This window comes from Anolis carolinensis, chromosome 2 (genome assembly GCF_035594765.1).
Source record: "Anolis carolinensis isolate JA03-04 chromosome 2, rAnoCar3.1.pri, whole genome shotgun sequence".
Taxonomy (NCBI): domain Eukaryota; kingdom Metazoa; phylum Chordata; class Lepidosauria; order Squamata; family Dactyloidae; genus Anolis; species Anolis carolinensis.
The window spans coordinates 130,110,295-130,125,509 of record NC_085842.1 but is presented as its reverse complement, the minus strand read 5'-3'; the positions used below and the strand labels follow the sequence as shown (position 1 = coordinate 130,125,509).

Below are 15,215 nucleotides of genomic sequence, written 5' to 3'. Positions count from 1 at the left end.
CTACTAAAAGGCAGACTGCGTTGGATAATCCAGAACTTTGGATAAGCAAATGTTGGATAAGTGAGATTCTACTGTAATATGAAATAATTACTGTGGTAATCCAGAACAACCCAATTCTGCCATGGAGGACACAATCCAAGCACGCCCAACAGATGGCCACCCAGCCTCTCAATAAGAATAAGAATAAGAATATTGTACAATCCTAAGGTTAGCAGATACCCCTAAGGATCATCCAGTTCAACTTCCTTATATCATGCAGGAGGACACAATTCAACCTCTCCTGACAGATGGCCATCCAATATCTGCACAATAATAACACACATCGAATCATAGCATCAGACAGTTAGGAGACACACCTAAAGGCCATCCACTCCAACTCAACTCTGCCATGGAGGACACAATCCAAGCACTCCCAACAGATGGCCACCCAGCCTCTCCATACTAATACTACTACTACTAATAATAATAACATCATACAATCCTAAGGTTTGGAGTTACCCCTAAGGGTCATCCAGATCAACTTCCTTCTACCATGCAGGAGGACACAATCCAAGCGCTCCTGACAGATGGCCATCCAGCCTCTACATAATAATGATGATGAAGAAGAAGATAATAATAATAATAATAATAATAATAATAATAATAATAATAATAATAATAATAGAAGCATAGAATCCAAGAGTTTGGAGAGACTCCTAGGGGCCATCCAGCCCAACCCTTTCTACTATGCAGCTGGACACAACCCAAGCTTTCACAACACATGGACAACGTATAAATACTATACAATACTAAAGGTAAAGGTAAAGGTTTCCCCCTGACGTTAAGTCCAGTCATGTCTGACTCTGGGGCCTGGTGCTCATCTCCATTTCTAAGCCGAAGAGCAGGCGTTGTCCGTAGACACCTCTAAGGTCATGTGGCCGGCATGACTGCATGGAGCGCCCTTACTTTCCCGCCGGAGCGGTACCTATTAATCTACTCACATTTGCATGTTTTTCAACTGTTAGGTTGGCAGGAGCTGGAGCTAACAGCAGCCACTCACGCCGCTCCCGGGGTTTGAACCAGGGACCTTTTGGTCTCCAGCTCAGTGCTTTAACGCACTTCGCCACCGGGGCTCCTTATACAATACTACACAGGGACATAGACCCCCTCTATCCTCACCACTTTCACAGTACACAAATAACCAAATGCATACTAAACATAAAGACAACCATACAACAGACATTCAATACCACCACTACCTCAACAAGTTCTCACCAACACCACCAGACAACGCCACAGCAACGCGTGGCCGGGCACAGCTAGTTTTATATATATAGATATAATATACTGATAAAGAGTATGAGACATATGTGTTTGCCTTCAAGTTGCCTGTCGACTTATCTTGTGAATTTTATAGGGTTTTCTTAGGCATGAAATAGTCAGAGGTGGTTTTGTCAGTTCCTTCCTTCAAAACATAATCCATAGCGCTTTACATTTCTTGTTAGTGTCCCATTCAAGTATTAAAGGGCTGGCCCCACTTAGCTTCCAAGATGGGCTTCCAAAATCAGATAGCATCTGGTGCCTTAAGGGTATTTAGGCCCTGAATGGGTGAATACATGCAAATATATTTACGAATGTAATCATGTTATTAAAGTATGAAAAAAATAATTCTGCATATGACTCTGGGAAATTACATACAAATATTTATATATAAATGAGTCTGTAAATGTGCTTATTTAGGTTTATTAACTAGGTTTAGGTTTATAAAAAACAAGTTTGTGTATGAGTATTCCTTGCCAAAGACCCTATGAAGTTCACAGGGTCATCATAAGTTGACTGGAAACTTAAAGACACATACTTTATACTTAGAGTCATACAAATGTTACACTTACTGGCGTCACCAATACTGAGGGGCAAAATCCGTGTCTAAAAGTCTGCTGTGCTCCATTGCCTTTCCAATTGCCTTGATTTTTACTCCTCCAACTTTTTTGTATCAATTTTTATTAAGCTAATTTTACAATAGGGAAATATAAAAGCAGGGGGAAAGATTATTGGACAAAAGAAAGAAGGATTAAAGGGAGGGGGAATGGAAAAGGTCTGGGATAAGGGAAGTGAGGTGAGAAAAAGGGGGTCCCCTCCTCCAACTTTTTATTACCCACGTGAATTAGTGCCCTTTGCTGTTTTTATGGGTCCCCAGTGCTGTTAACAGTGGGGGATCAGACCTAGTTCCACCCTGAGATGAATGTTGGCTGGTTTGTTTCGAAGCCACCTGGCAGCTGGAAGGAAAAGAGGCAGGAAGGAATGTTAACAGGTTAAGAGGCCACACCTGCTCTGCTCCACTTCTATCTGTGAGGAGAAACCAAAGGGATATTAGCAAGGAGGGAGGCACATCCGATAAGACTTACCCTCCCATATGGCCCCTGGTCCCAATGGAAAATGTACAAGACACCAAAAGACGAGGAGTACCCTTCTTACACACACCCCAAGCAACACAAAGTAGGAAAGGAGGAGGTGTAAATGAGCTGCTGACCCAGGAAGGAGGGACATTCTCAAGCTTGGCATTTTTTAGTCACAATCATTTGACTTGGGAAGACAGCAAAATATATCAATTATGGTCAGGATCCCTGGTGCAAGATGAAAGGCATTTCAGTTAGGATTTGTGCAGCTATTCTGAAATTAGGAGTAATTTATTCCATCAAACAAGAGATCTCATTTTGAGAAGCAGACACACTTGAACAACCCAAGCATGGCCTATCATTCTCAGATGAGTGAAGACATCAGGCTAAGGAGTTGTTGACATACCACAACATTTACTAGGTTTATTCCAGTTTAATGAATGAAATAGGCTGGGTGCAGGAGAGAAGAGCCCCTTCATGAGACAGAAATGTTCCCACTGTTCTTTTACGCTCCAGAGTGCACAATGATCATCTCTCGAACCAGAGAATAAAATGGTCCTGTATTCTTTTGAATGTCACATCTTGTTACATTTGAAAGAAATGATAGCACATGAATGCTTTCTCACAGGGAATTGCTTAGATTGCTCACCCTTCTTTTCCTATTCATCAAGAAAAAATATAGCCGTTAAGTTCCTTTTAGACCTCTTGTTTGGAGGAAAATAGGTTTGTGCTTAAAAATAACAAGAAAGTGATGGCACAAGTACATGTATGCCCACACATGTCCACATTCCATAATTATGCATGTGCATATATGCAGAGCCACCAATATGCTTGTATTTAATTCACACATTCTGTGTGAGTATTCATAAGGAGTCTCCTAAATAAGAATACATATCATCTGTCTATGAGCATTCAAAACATAAATGCAAGCAACTGTCTTAGCCCTGGCGTGCAATGACCAGCAATGTCTTTGGGGAAACCACTGTCACGTTCAGCCTAGCCTGCTGTGTGGTAGCACCCCTGCCTCCTGCTGCCATGGCTACACTGAAATCAGGCTCCCGCTTCCCAGATGGTTCCTTTATCCTTGATGCAAAGGCAACCCCTAAGCACACTAAAGACACAGAAGCATGCATGTGTAAATGCACTATGGAGTTTGTGCACATGCAATGCACACAAACATGGAGATGGGTATCAATTCAATTGTGCAGACAAATCCTCTGTACCATCCATATGGGCATAAAGGTCATATATGCATGGACTCAATGCATATAAATTCAGAGCATGTGATATATAGATATAGCACACCAGGTGTATTTCCCATATAAAGCCTGACACAATGCACCAAAGATATGAAGGATAAGCCAAGTGCTACAGAATCACACATATCCTCACAAATTAACACACACAATTATTGCAAACATACCATGCACAACAAGAGCATGTATCTCAAACACCTACAGCTTGCATATGCAGGCATGTGTGGGCTCACATATATTCATTAATATTCTTTCTTCTATAGTTGTTTGCTACTCAGAATTCCAGATTTTTTCAAATTATGTGAAAGGGCATTCCTTCTGTATAATCCTGCTGTCATAACAGTTACCCAGGAAAAAGGGTGGATCTCAGGAAAAATCAATCCCAGGTACTGAAATGGAAGAGGGTCATGGTCAATCTGGATTAAGTCCCAGAATTCCCCAGACAGTGCAGCAAGGGAGATTCTGGAACCTGCAGTCAAAAACAATAGCTTTTGCAAACTCTGCTATTGTAGCATCCCCCGCCAAAGGGTTCCTGATTCAGGTAACAGCATATAAGTGGAGCTGGGGTGACATTCTATCCTAAACCTTCAATCCAAAAATTATACTGCAGAGAAATATTATACCCAAAATTTGGAGCCAGAGAATTTATTACCTGGTCAAGTGAATGGCAACCAAATATATAAAGTGTTCAGTGTGGGGAAAAGGTAGAGACACTATGGCAATTGTTGCCCAAACACCATTTGAGTGATAGAGTGGCAGATAGAAACCATGAACCCCATGGTTCCATTATCCAGATCAAAGCCATTAATTTTAATTCTCTTTGCAGGATGGAGGTATTTTGGTCAACTCCACCATTGTTCTAGTCACTGAATTCCTCCCTTTGACACAACAGGCATGAATGTCCGAGTTCCTTGTTTTGTCTTATGCTTTTGCTAGCAGTTCCTATAAAATATATAATGCTCCCATACTTTATGCCAGAACTGCCTAGGAAAATATTAGGGGCCAGCCTGCAGCATCTCTCCTCCCTGGGTCAAGCAGGGACCATAATTAGATCAAGAACAAAAATCAGGAGAAGCATCAGAGTACAATGAGAAATGGACTCACTGTAGGGGACACAATCATACTGGACCTCCAGGTACTTGTAGGTGCCAGGGCAAGGGTCTGGAAAAGCATCTGAGCCAGCCACCACGACACACTGTGTCCGGTTATTACACCTGAAAGACAAAAAAGAGAAAGAGATGGTGAAATCAATAACATATAATGCAGCTCTAAAGGAAGCCACTAGATGGCACTGACTGACACTCAGAATTGCTCAGTAATTTTCAGAGTCTGAAAAACTGCTGCACAGCTATTTTGTCTGGGAAACATAATCTCAGGAATAAAGCGTTTGCCAGCTATTAGGAGGCACAACAACTACTAGGATAATCAAAATACTTTTTTGTCATAACATGGAGAGAGCTCTACTAACCAACCTCATTTCTGATCTGGTCTGAAAGCAAAAACATGTCTGGACTTGGAAGACATCTTTTTCGCTCTCTGACTTTTTCCTACATGAAAAACGACTTTAGGCTAGATCTTGCCAAAACCATCCAAACATTATGGTTTGCATTATGAAAAGCCTCTCTTGGGCACAGAATATACCTAACAGCCTTCATGCATGTGTAAAGAAAGTCCCACATATTTAAACTAAATCCATGTCATATATTTAGCACTCTCTCATAAATCCAAAAGACGCACCCATACAATAGCAAGCTATAGCCCTTTATCTGTCTCCAAACAACATCAAATATGTCTTTGTAGAAGCACTCAAGAAGACAAATAACTCCCATATTTCACTGACACTTTATGGCTCTTCAGACACATCTTGCAGAAGTTAAATGTTCTTTTCTATCCCGCACTACCAGACAATGGTTCCATCCAGCCCAATACTACCACATCCTAAAGAAATTGCTGTACTTATATACCACTTCCTAAAAGAGAATAGGATTCATTGGATAGGGTAGGGGGATTTTAATACCTGACATCTACATCAGCAGTGTGAAGCAAGGGAATCCCTATGTAATGGTTTATTTTTCTGTCTCCTTCACATATCAATCCAGGCCATAAGCAGTCTTCTCACAACCTATTGTTAAATCATCAGATCTCTCCCCGTCCAGCCTTATTCCAGTCTGGAAGGGTAACTAAGAAGCACTGCCCCTCTATTCCCCACTTCGTTAGCTTCTGCCACCTGCTCTCCCTTGAAAGGCTGATGCAACAGGCAAGGGAGGTTAGAAGGGGGGCTCCCAGGGGCTGTAGGCTGCCAAAGCAACTGGAGCCAGCATAAGCTCAGATCTCCTGAGACACAGACCTGCCATCACCTGCTTCAATGAAGTTGAGGTTGCTAATGGGCAGGATGAGGGTTAGGTTTACAAGGTTTCTACCTCCAAAGAAACCCCACCAAGGGCTTAGTCAGTTTTTCAGTTCTGGTTGGGCATGACAGTCACCCACGGAATTCCTTGCCTTGAAGCAGAACTTAATTTTTTTCCACCTTTTTCTTTTAAAAATAATTTGTTATGGTTTTATAGTGTGTATAAAAAACAAAGACTATAACCCCTCCCCAAAAAAACAGGGAAAAAAAGGAAAAAAAAGAAAAAATACAACAGAATAAGCAAGTTTACACAATGGTATACAGTCAGCATTCGTTAAACATGTGAAAAACCCAATTTGGCTGTACAGTTATTACACCTTAACATTTCTTATCCCTCTAGCCTCATACTCGTGAACCCAACCCCATGACCTCTGACACCCGTCAATAAGGATCACATAACTAACCAGCAGCTACCCATATGTCTTTTTTCACTACATCCCCTATATGGCAATCTTGAAATCTACCTGTGTCTTCTTTTCCAGATACACAAGTGCCAGCCTCCATTTATTTATGAATTATTCATTATTTCCTCCTCTGATGCTATTTGTCAGCTTGGCCATTTGGATAAAATCTACTAATTTATCTCTCCAGTTTTTAATAGTTAACTCTCCCCCCCTTCCATATTTTAGCTATTATTAGTCTCGCAGCAACAAAGCAATATTGACACATTTCTTCATCACCTGAGCTAATATGTCTTCTAAATAGTCCTAATAGGCACATTTCCGGGATTTTCTTGACCTTTTTGTTAATCATATTATTTGTTTCTTTCATCACGTTTTTCCAGAAATCTTGAACTATTTTACAGGTCCACCATATGCGGAAAAAAGATCCCTTCACCTTCTTATAACTCCAACAAGTCCCTCATCCTGTTTTCTTTGTTTTGGCCAGTAGCCAAAATAGTTATGTAAGTTCTATAAAACATTTTAAACATATTTTCTCTAACTGAGCCAGTCATTGAAAATTTAAACCCCTTTTTCCAAAGATGTTCCCAATTTCCAAATCAATATTTCTACCTAAATCATTGGCCCACGTAATCATATCACTTTTTATCTGATTGTCTACTAAGCTGTATTCTAAAATATACTTATAGAACCTGGAGATTAGGCCTTTGTTGCCCTTCTCGAAGATACATTCCAACTCTGATTTTTGCAGGCAAATCCTACCTTCGCATCCTTCCTGAATCTGTCATGCAGTTGGAAGAAGCTAAACCAGTCTTTTATCTCGGATTCTTCTCTACCTTTAAGTGTCCATTACGCTTTCTCTTTAACCAAATATTCCTTGTACATGCCAGATTCAGTATCTGTAGCCGGTTTCTGGACTGCTTCCAGTGAGCGCAGCCATAAGGGTTTTTTTTTTTTTACTCTATCCCATTCTTGTACCTTTTCCATGTTGCTAAAAGGCTGACTCTTATTATATGTCCATTAAATTCTTTATTCACCCTGTCTTTTTCATCCCATGGATAGGCATGCCATCTGTATCTTAAATTATGGCCATCTAACTTAAGCAACTACATATTGTCCAATTTAATCCAATCCTTTAACCAACTAAAATTTGTGGCTTCATAGTAGTATCTGAGATCTGGCAGTGCCAGAGCCCCTCTGTCTTTCCCATCAATAAAGTTCCGGTAGGCTATTCTGGCTTTTTTTGCTTTTCCAAATGAATTTGACCAGATCTTTCTTTCATTGACTTCCGGCCGGTGGCAGACTTCCGGCCGGTGGCAGAGCAGAGAGGTCCCATAACATCAGTGCTTCTGAAGATTTATCGAGACAGTGGTAAATAACATTAATTCTCCAGTGCCTAACTCAAATCTGTTATCTGAACAGGCTGAGAGGAGATAGCTGGAACCATGAATGTGCAAGCAGTTTAAAAAACGGAAGAAACACTTGTGACCCTTTTCTGCCCAAGACATTTTTACATGACCCTAGGTATATAAGTATATAAAATAGATATAAAATGAAACATTTACAGATAAAAATTAGCATTTGCAAAGCTTACTAAACAGGCTGATTTTCCTTTTTGTGCAATAAAGATGAAGTATTTTCTGCAGAGTCCACTGTAAACATTTCACGCTGTTACTAATGGATTTGTGTAAAAGGGTGGCATTCAGAAACCTTTTACTGTTGCCAAATTTTAGTGACTCCAACACAGAGCTAAGGCGACTCCATTTGGGGTTAGGACCCACCGTTTACGGAGTAGTGTCTTCGAGTATGCATTCGAAAAGATTCCATTCCATAATTTGAAGGTGCTATAGTACATCTGACTGCAGGCATACATGAAAGTTTGGGAGGGGGAGAATGGAAGGATAAGGAAAAGTCAGGGGGAAGGCAGAAGTGTAGCTATTAAGGGTGGGAGCGCTATACCTTCAAATGAGAATTCTGTACCCTCTCTCATGCAATTTTCCTTCAGTCCCCCAACATCTACCACTGCAGAGAATGAGAGGTTGAAAATAGTTCACAAACAGAACTCTTCTACTGTACTTACTGTGTTTGCTTTTTCTCTTGATAACTTTGACTCCCCATTTTCTTCAGATGCCAAACTGTATTTCTAAATGAAGTTTTAAGCTACTGCAATACTAGAAATTTAGGGACTAAAAGAAAATGTAATGAGGACAGATTTCATATTTCCCCCCAACCCATAGGTATACCCATAGAGATTAGGCTTAAATGATGAAAATGCACTCATCCACTTTTTCATCAGGAAATATAGAAAACTGTTTCAAATTAAGGAGAAAAGTCTCTTTAGGTAGTGACAATTCTGTACGTAGGACTGAGGTGCTGCGATGTCACAGAAACTTCATGAACACTCCAACTGCTCAGAAAGTTTCTTTCAGCATTATGATTCAAAACAATAGTACAACTAATACGAGAAAGATTAACTAGTTTAAGGAAACTTTCAAGAAGGACATATGAAGAGTAAGATATGTTAGAATATTCTCAGTCTTGTTTATAGTGTGTGTATGCATTATTAGCAGTTACTAATCTTTGAAAAATGTATGCATCTTATAACTGTCCAGACACGTTTTAGAAATATGAGAAATTAAATGCAGGCAAAGTGGTAAGGTCACTTAAAGATAGGTGGCAGAAATGCAGGAGGCAAACAAGCAAGAAATGAGAAAAGACTGTTGGGAATGCAGAGGTTAACGAAGCCTAACAAGTAGAGGAGATATGATAACTGGATGAGAAAAGGGCAACTGAATCTACAGATAGGCAAAGTGGGGTAGTAACATGCTCATTTGGCACAGTCACACATGCCTTGTAGCCAATCATTCTGCTTTTAGTTTCATGTTTTATGAGGCTGTGGTTGCTGCTTCCTCTGTTTTAATCTGTTTAAGTAAATTTTGTGTGCTAGGTTAGAGTGTTTTTAGATGGATGTTTTAGTGTTGTAACAGTAAATCTGCCAATCTTTAATTCTATGTTATGTTTTCATATTGTGTGTGAGGCACCTTGTAATGGCTTTTTGTCCTAAACGCCAAAATAGAAATACTGGCAGGAAAGTACTGAAAGAGGAAGGGAAGCTGGAAGACTGCCAAGGCCAAAGGAGCACAGGGCCGAAGGCTGAAAAGCCCAAATCTAGATGTTTAAATATTGGTCTGATTGTGAACTAAACAGTCTTCCCTTGGGTTGCAAAGTATCAATGACCAATACCTTTGGTGCCTGCACCATCTTCTTTTAGGCAGCCTCTACTGTGCTCATCATCAAAATAGTGTTAGCCTATAATATAGGTATTTCATGTTGAACAGAAACAGTTAAGTTCATATTCTGATTCACAGAAACTCCAACCCAGAAAAGACCAGCATGGTTCCATTCCTGCTTGACTTTTGCAAGCAAGTGAAAACATATCTCTGCCATCAAGTATTTAGGGAATGATTAAGGGGCAGACTGCTGGGAACATTGTGGGTGGATGTTTAGTTTTTAAATGTAATTTTAATTGTATTTTAACTTTTATACTATGACACAAATATTTGTTTTAAATTTTTACAAAAATATGTATATGTATTTGATTTATAGTTAAATTATATTGTATTGTGTCATGTTATTGATAGCCACCTTGAGTCCCCATGGGGAGAAAGATGGGATAAAAATAAAACAAACAAACAAACTTAATTTAATTACCAGAATACCCACCACCACCATGCCTGTCTGGGATTTAAGGTCAAAAACACAACTTTTCCAAGCTCTCTCTGTGGCCCTGGAGACTGGGCAACTTTCAGATGTTTTGGGGCAGCAACTCCCAAAATTTTACAACATTGGACTAAGACTTCTGAGACTTGAAGGTAAAAGCAAACATATCCAAAACCACAAATTCCCACCTCTGTCCAAAAAGTGCTCACATTACCAAAACTGTATTGAATCAAAGATTATGCTTTATAGACTATGCTGTTTTTTCCCTGCATAGTGTGTATAATGAGCTTCCTAGCACCTAACAGCATCTTTTCGCTGGTAACATGAGAGATATCACAGCCACTCTCCTAGAGATTTAGGCCATGTCTACATGGGCCAAATAAAGCAGACGTACTTTGCAACTGCTGCAGGAAGTCCATATGATATGTGGCTGGATTCACAGCTCAGGTGTTGTTTCCAATACTTAATCCAGAACAAGGGGAAACAGAATTTACTCTGGAACTTCCTGGAAGCTCCAGACTGATCCCAGTATTTCTGACATGTGGATAGCTGAACTGGGCTACATCCAGCCTGATCCAGTGTTCACGGCTATGTCACCAGTCACAGCAGTTCCTTTGCAGAGGCTTGCATGTGATGTGGCTTTTGATGAAATCATAACTGGGCGCCCATGTAACCAGCAGAAGCAACATAAGTAGCAAGCCTCTACATGAAAGCTGCTGCTGGCTCGTGATACAGCAGTAGCCCAGTGTGCTCTTGGCCCAGCAAAGACCTCAAATGGGCTCTGGGGGCATTTACATGTTACATTGGAGAGGTCTGCAGAACAGTGCTTTAAATTATCTGAGAAAATGTAGATCCAGTCTTCATTTTGTGCTAAGAAGATTTCAAGAGGTCATGTTATTTTCTGCTTCTTTCTCAATGTTTAATCTACACATGAATTAGTTAAATATTGACTTGGAAATTTTAAAATACTAGTATTTTTGCTTCATGTGTTTATGGCAGCTGGTTAGACCAAATCTTCTACTTGTTAAACATATGCAGTCCAGAATCTTTAATCTCTTCCCATGTTTGCATTTATTGGTTCATGAAATGTCTCACATTGGGGAATCTCTAACCTACAAGGAGCCAGGAATTAGTGAAACCCAGTCGGGCCAGCATAACCAGTAATTACACCCCAACCTACCCTGACAATTCACTATGTAAAGTCCTATTAAGTCTAACTGGCCTGTCTTTGGAATGAATGGACGGTGGATTGCAGAGCATGTAAGAAATATAGCAACAGAAACCCCATTGGGTTGTCGTATGTTTTCTGGGCTCCATTTGTATAATTAGAGGATAATTTTAAGTAGCGAAAAAAGAAACTTAAAAATCATACCAATTTCTTAAAAAATCACTTAATATTGTAAATTACAATTAATGATTTTTTTCTGCAAAGGCCAATTGCTTTTATTTTTATTTTTGAATCCACCCGCAGTTCTCAGGGCTATTTAGGATGCTTGCTTTCCCACTACAGCTGCTTCTGTTGAGGAAATAATTTGGTGGGCAGCCAGTCACCAGTAAAAGTATGTAGGAGTAAAGGAAGCCAGTCACCAACTTACAAGGCCTTTCTACCAAACTAGAAAGGTAAGGAGCTGCTTGATAAGCAAGCAAGTTATGAAATTCAAGTTATGAAGGTGGGTGGGATAGCTAGGAGGCTGTAACTGCTTAGATCAGGGTGTATTGGATTTACAGGCAAAAATGCAGTCTTCAGATACTGCACCAAAATTGGCAATTAGCATGAGGACAAACATTGAAGCGTCACAGTGCTTAATTACAAACCCATGAAAACACTCTGTGCTTAGTTTCTAAAAATAGTGGTGGCAAGCATCAAGCTGCTTGGAAGCCTCTGGGAAGACATCATGGCCTCTTGTAGGTCCACAGACCACAGGTTAGGAACTGCTGGTTTAGCCAGTGCTGCCAATGGTGAAGGATGACAACAACTATAGTTCAGTAGCAGTCAGGGAAACCAGAGTTTCTCAAAAGATGCACAGCGTGGAGGTCACAATGTAGTTTATTATCAGACCCAAGGTGCCCTTGCTTCCTGTAAAAGCAAAGGAATGACAAATGTGGCCCACAGAGGTGTTTTGTGGTACCCTTTATTTCTCACTTCTCTATGGATACTTGCAGACCTTATATTCCAACCACATGAAAGCATTGCAGAGTTCACTACACCTTCCCATGGGGTGTCACATTAGTAGATTGCCTGAAAAAAGTACCTAAATATACCCTAATTTTATTCTAAGTGCTTGGGAAATATTATTTCCTATATCCTACTACCAATAAATGAAATCATTTTTAAAATGGTGACTGACAACATTGGTATTAGAATGTTAAATAATTTAGGTAGCCATTCTTGCTCAGCAGGGAAGTAACATTCACAGGAAAGCATTGCATACAAATACTAGTTACAGATTAATTCTATGGCTTGAACAAAATACCAGAGAATCAAGTTTAATTCCTTTCAGGGTGGCTTTAACAACCCCGCCCCTGCCCAAATCCTAGGTTTCCTTGGATGGTGCTCAATTGCTCTGCTGCTTAGTTATTTTCAGTATCATCCGTTTTATGCCGAAAGTCAAGTTTTATGCCAAAACTCAAATATTGTATTTTCTAAGCAAAAGTGTCTCAATTAGATGCATAAGTGGGGGTCTCATCACTACTTCTTTCATGTCTGGGGAAACCTAACCTGTTGAATGTCTGCCAGTAATACAGCTGATAAAGGAACCAACAGTTCCTTTTGTTTCAGTTACATTGGAGAAGGTATAGAGAGATTTTGTAGACTCAGGAGGACTATTATGAAAAGATTTGAGAACACTTGATCTAATCTTTTCAGTTCTATGGCACAGGATAAAATCAGGCTGTGACATGAATAGTGTCTGTTACACCAGAAATGCATTTATATGCAGTACAGGATATTTAGATGGGAAATGCACACAGGGATGTGTGTGGCTTCCTGACCTGCACACATTAAGGAAGATATGAAGAAGTAATGTTTATTGTTGACGAGGAACAATGGAACAGATGGTACACTGCTGGGGCATTTGATGAAAGAAGACCGAGTTAAGACAATGAAAGGCTGACTCATTCCTTAACCTTTTCTTTCCCAGTAACTCAAAAATTTCAGTTGTTAAGTGTTTTTTGCAGCACCACAGATTCCACACATGTCTTGGAAATTGTAGGTTTGCTGGAAAAGGATCATGTTAAGGAGTGGGTCTAATGAACCTCACTTCACCATTATAACCAGGGTTAGCGGACAAAGATTCTCCAGTCTACACTCAGAAAATGGCTCAAAAGATTGATCTGAAATTTGGCAGGCTGGATGGTTAGTAACTTCTTCATGGCAGTTGAGTACCCTCCAGCAATTTGACAAGTATTATCTTTTCCCTCTAGACTTGCTAAGATTAGATTTGCCAGCAGATTTTTGTTTGAGCAGGTTGTCTTTTGGGAAACAGTTTATGTTGTTAGGTCAAGGGAGGGGTTTAGTATGTGGTATGTCCTAGCAGTAGTATAAACTATTTGCTCTTTAGTAAAATGTGACACACACATATGGCCAATTTTAGACACTGTTTGGTTTTTATTCTGTGACCATCGTGTTGGAGAAACCAGGAGGGAAGGATTCTAGAATGGGAGGCAGGAGACAATGCAGAGAATGAGGCCTGATCTATTATGTCTCAAAGACTGCAGAAGAAATATAAAACCACCCTGTCTGCTGGTGAAGAAAAAAATGTCCTTAAAATAAAGGGCAAAAATTACACTTGAATGACTTAACTCACTTGCTGTTATCTGTTATACCAATTTATAGTTGATAGTTCTTCATTCTCCTAAATATTTGGATCTGTCACTAGTAAAATGAGCTCTTGTCTTGTTATTGAGTAAAGTCCAAAGATACTCCAGAGATCAATCACATCTGAAGTGTCTAAAAACAACCAGACCCCATAAAATGCTGCTATTGTATGCCCAGAGTCAATCTCTGGATGTAATTTGAAGAAAACAAAACTATGAAATTCTCTAGTACAATATTCAGAGGAATGATTCCCAATGTAAAATTATATATCTTGTTGCCAGTCAGTGATGCCAAATTCCACCCCCATCTGCCACCATTTCATGACTGACTCTGCCACTGAATTACCTTTTTGTGATGAATGGGTTTCCACTGTTTCGATAGGGCTTTGAGTGCAAGAACGTTAAAAAAGTCTTAGAACTGTACTAATAATAACACTGTTAAGGATTCAATAGACCACATAGAGGCCAAAAGTTATTTCCCTCTCCCCATCCCATATTACTGTTTTAAGCTGCAATCTAGAGTAGTGGTGAAGCTGGAGTTAATCATATTACATCCATACTGGTTAAATCATACACCGGTTAAGGGTGTGCTGCTTAACAGCTGCAATTTCTAAGGGTTTAGGAGCTTAAATGAATACAAAAAGTCCTAAACACAAAATATTAAGCCAAAAGGGTTTTTTTATTTGAAAAACAGAACTTATTTTCCCTTCTTTTCAGAGTCAGCTGCTAGACTTAGCTATCCTTTCTGCCCATTTGAGCCAAAAGTGTTTAAATTTTTATTGTGCTATGTGAAAGTAACATACAATATACAAATTCAAAATACAAATATTGTTTCCCCAAACTCACCTCCCCACTTCCCCCACTCGTAAACCACCCCCATGACTTCCGACACCACTCAGTATGGCAATAGTATCTAATCAAAACCTATCCATATCATTACATTAATAAATTCCCTGTGCGGCTATTTCAAAGTCTATTTTTGTTTTCTTTTTTAAATAACCAAATGCAAGTCTCTATTTTCCAGCAAAATCTTCATTATTTCCTCCCCGGATACCATTGGAGAGCTTGGCCAAAAGTTTTCTTTGTGAGGGATGGGGGTGGTGACAGTGTCAAATTCTGCTGGTCAAAGTGAAAATCTATATTTAATCAAATTTTGAGAATTCGTGAAAACTGCCATAGCCCAAAGTTATTTCAAGTCACTGATACCTTATAAGACGACAGTACTGGGGAATTCTACCAA

At 39.7% G+C, this 15,215-nt stretch overlaps 1 protein-coding gene across 3 annotated transcripts in view; it reads right to left on the bottom strand.

The window, feature by feature from the left end:
- The window catches only part of adgrl1 (adhesion G protein-coupled receptor L1), a 242,388-nt gene that overhangs the window by 92,186 nt on the left and 134,987 nt on the right, over positions 1–15,215 (bottom strand). For all 3 annotated transcript variants that reach the window (XM_062970517.1, XM_062970519.1, XM_008104606.3), the window contains exon 4: positions 4,736–4,845. In XM_062970517.1, coding sequence (XP_062826587.1) covers positions 4,736–4,845 — 110 coding nt within the window. The remainder of the gene's footprint in view (positions 1–4,735; positions 4,846–15,215) is intronic.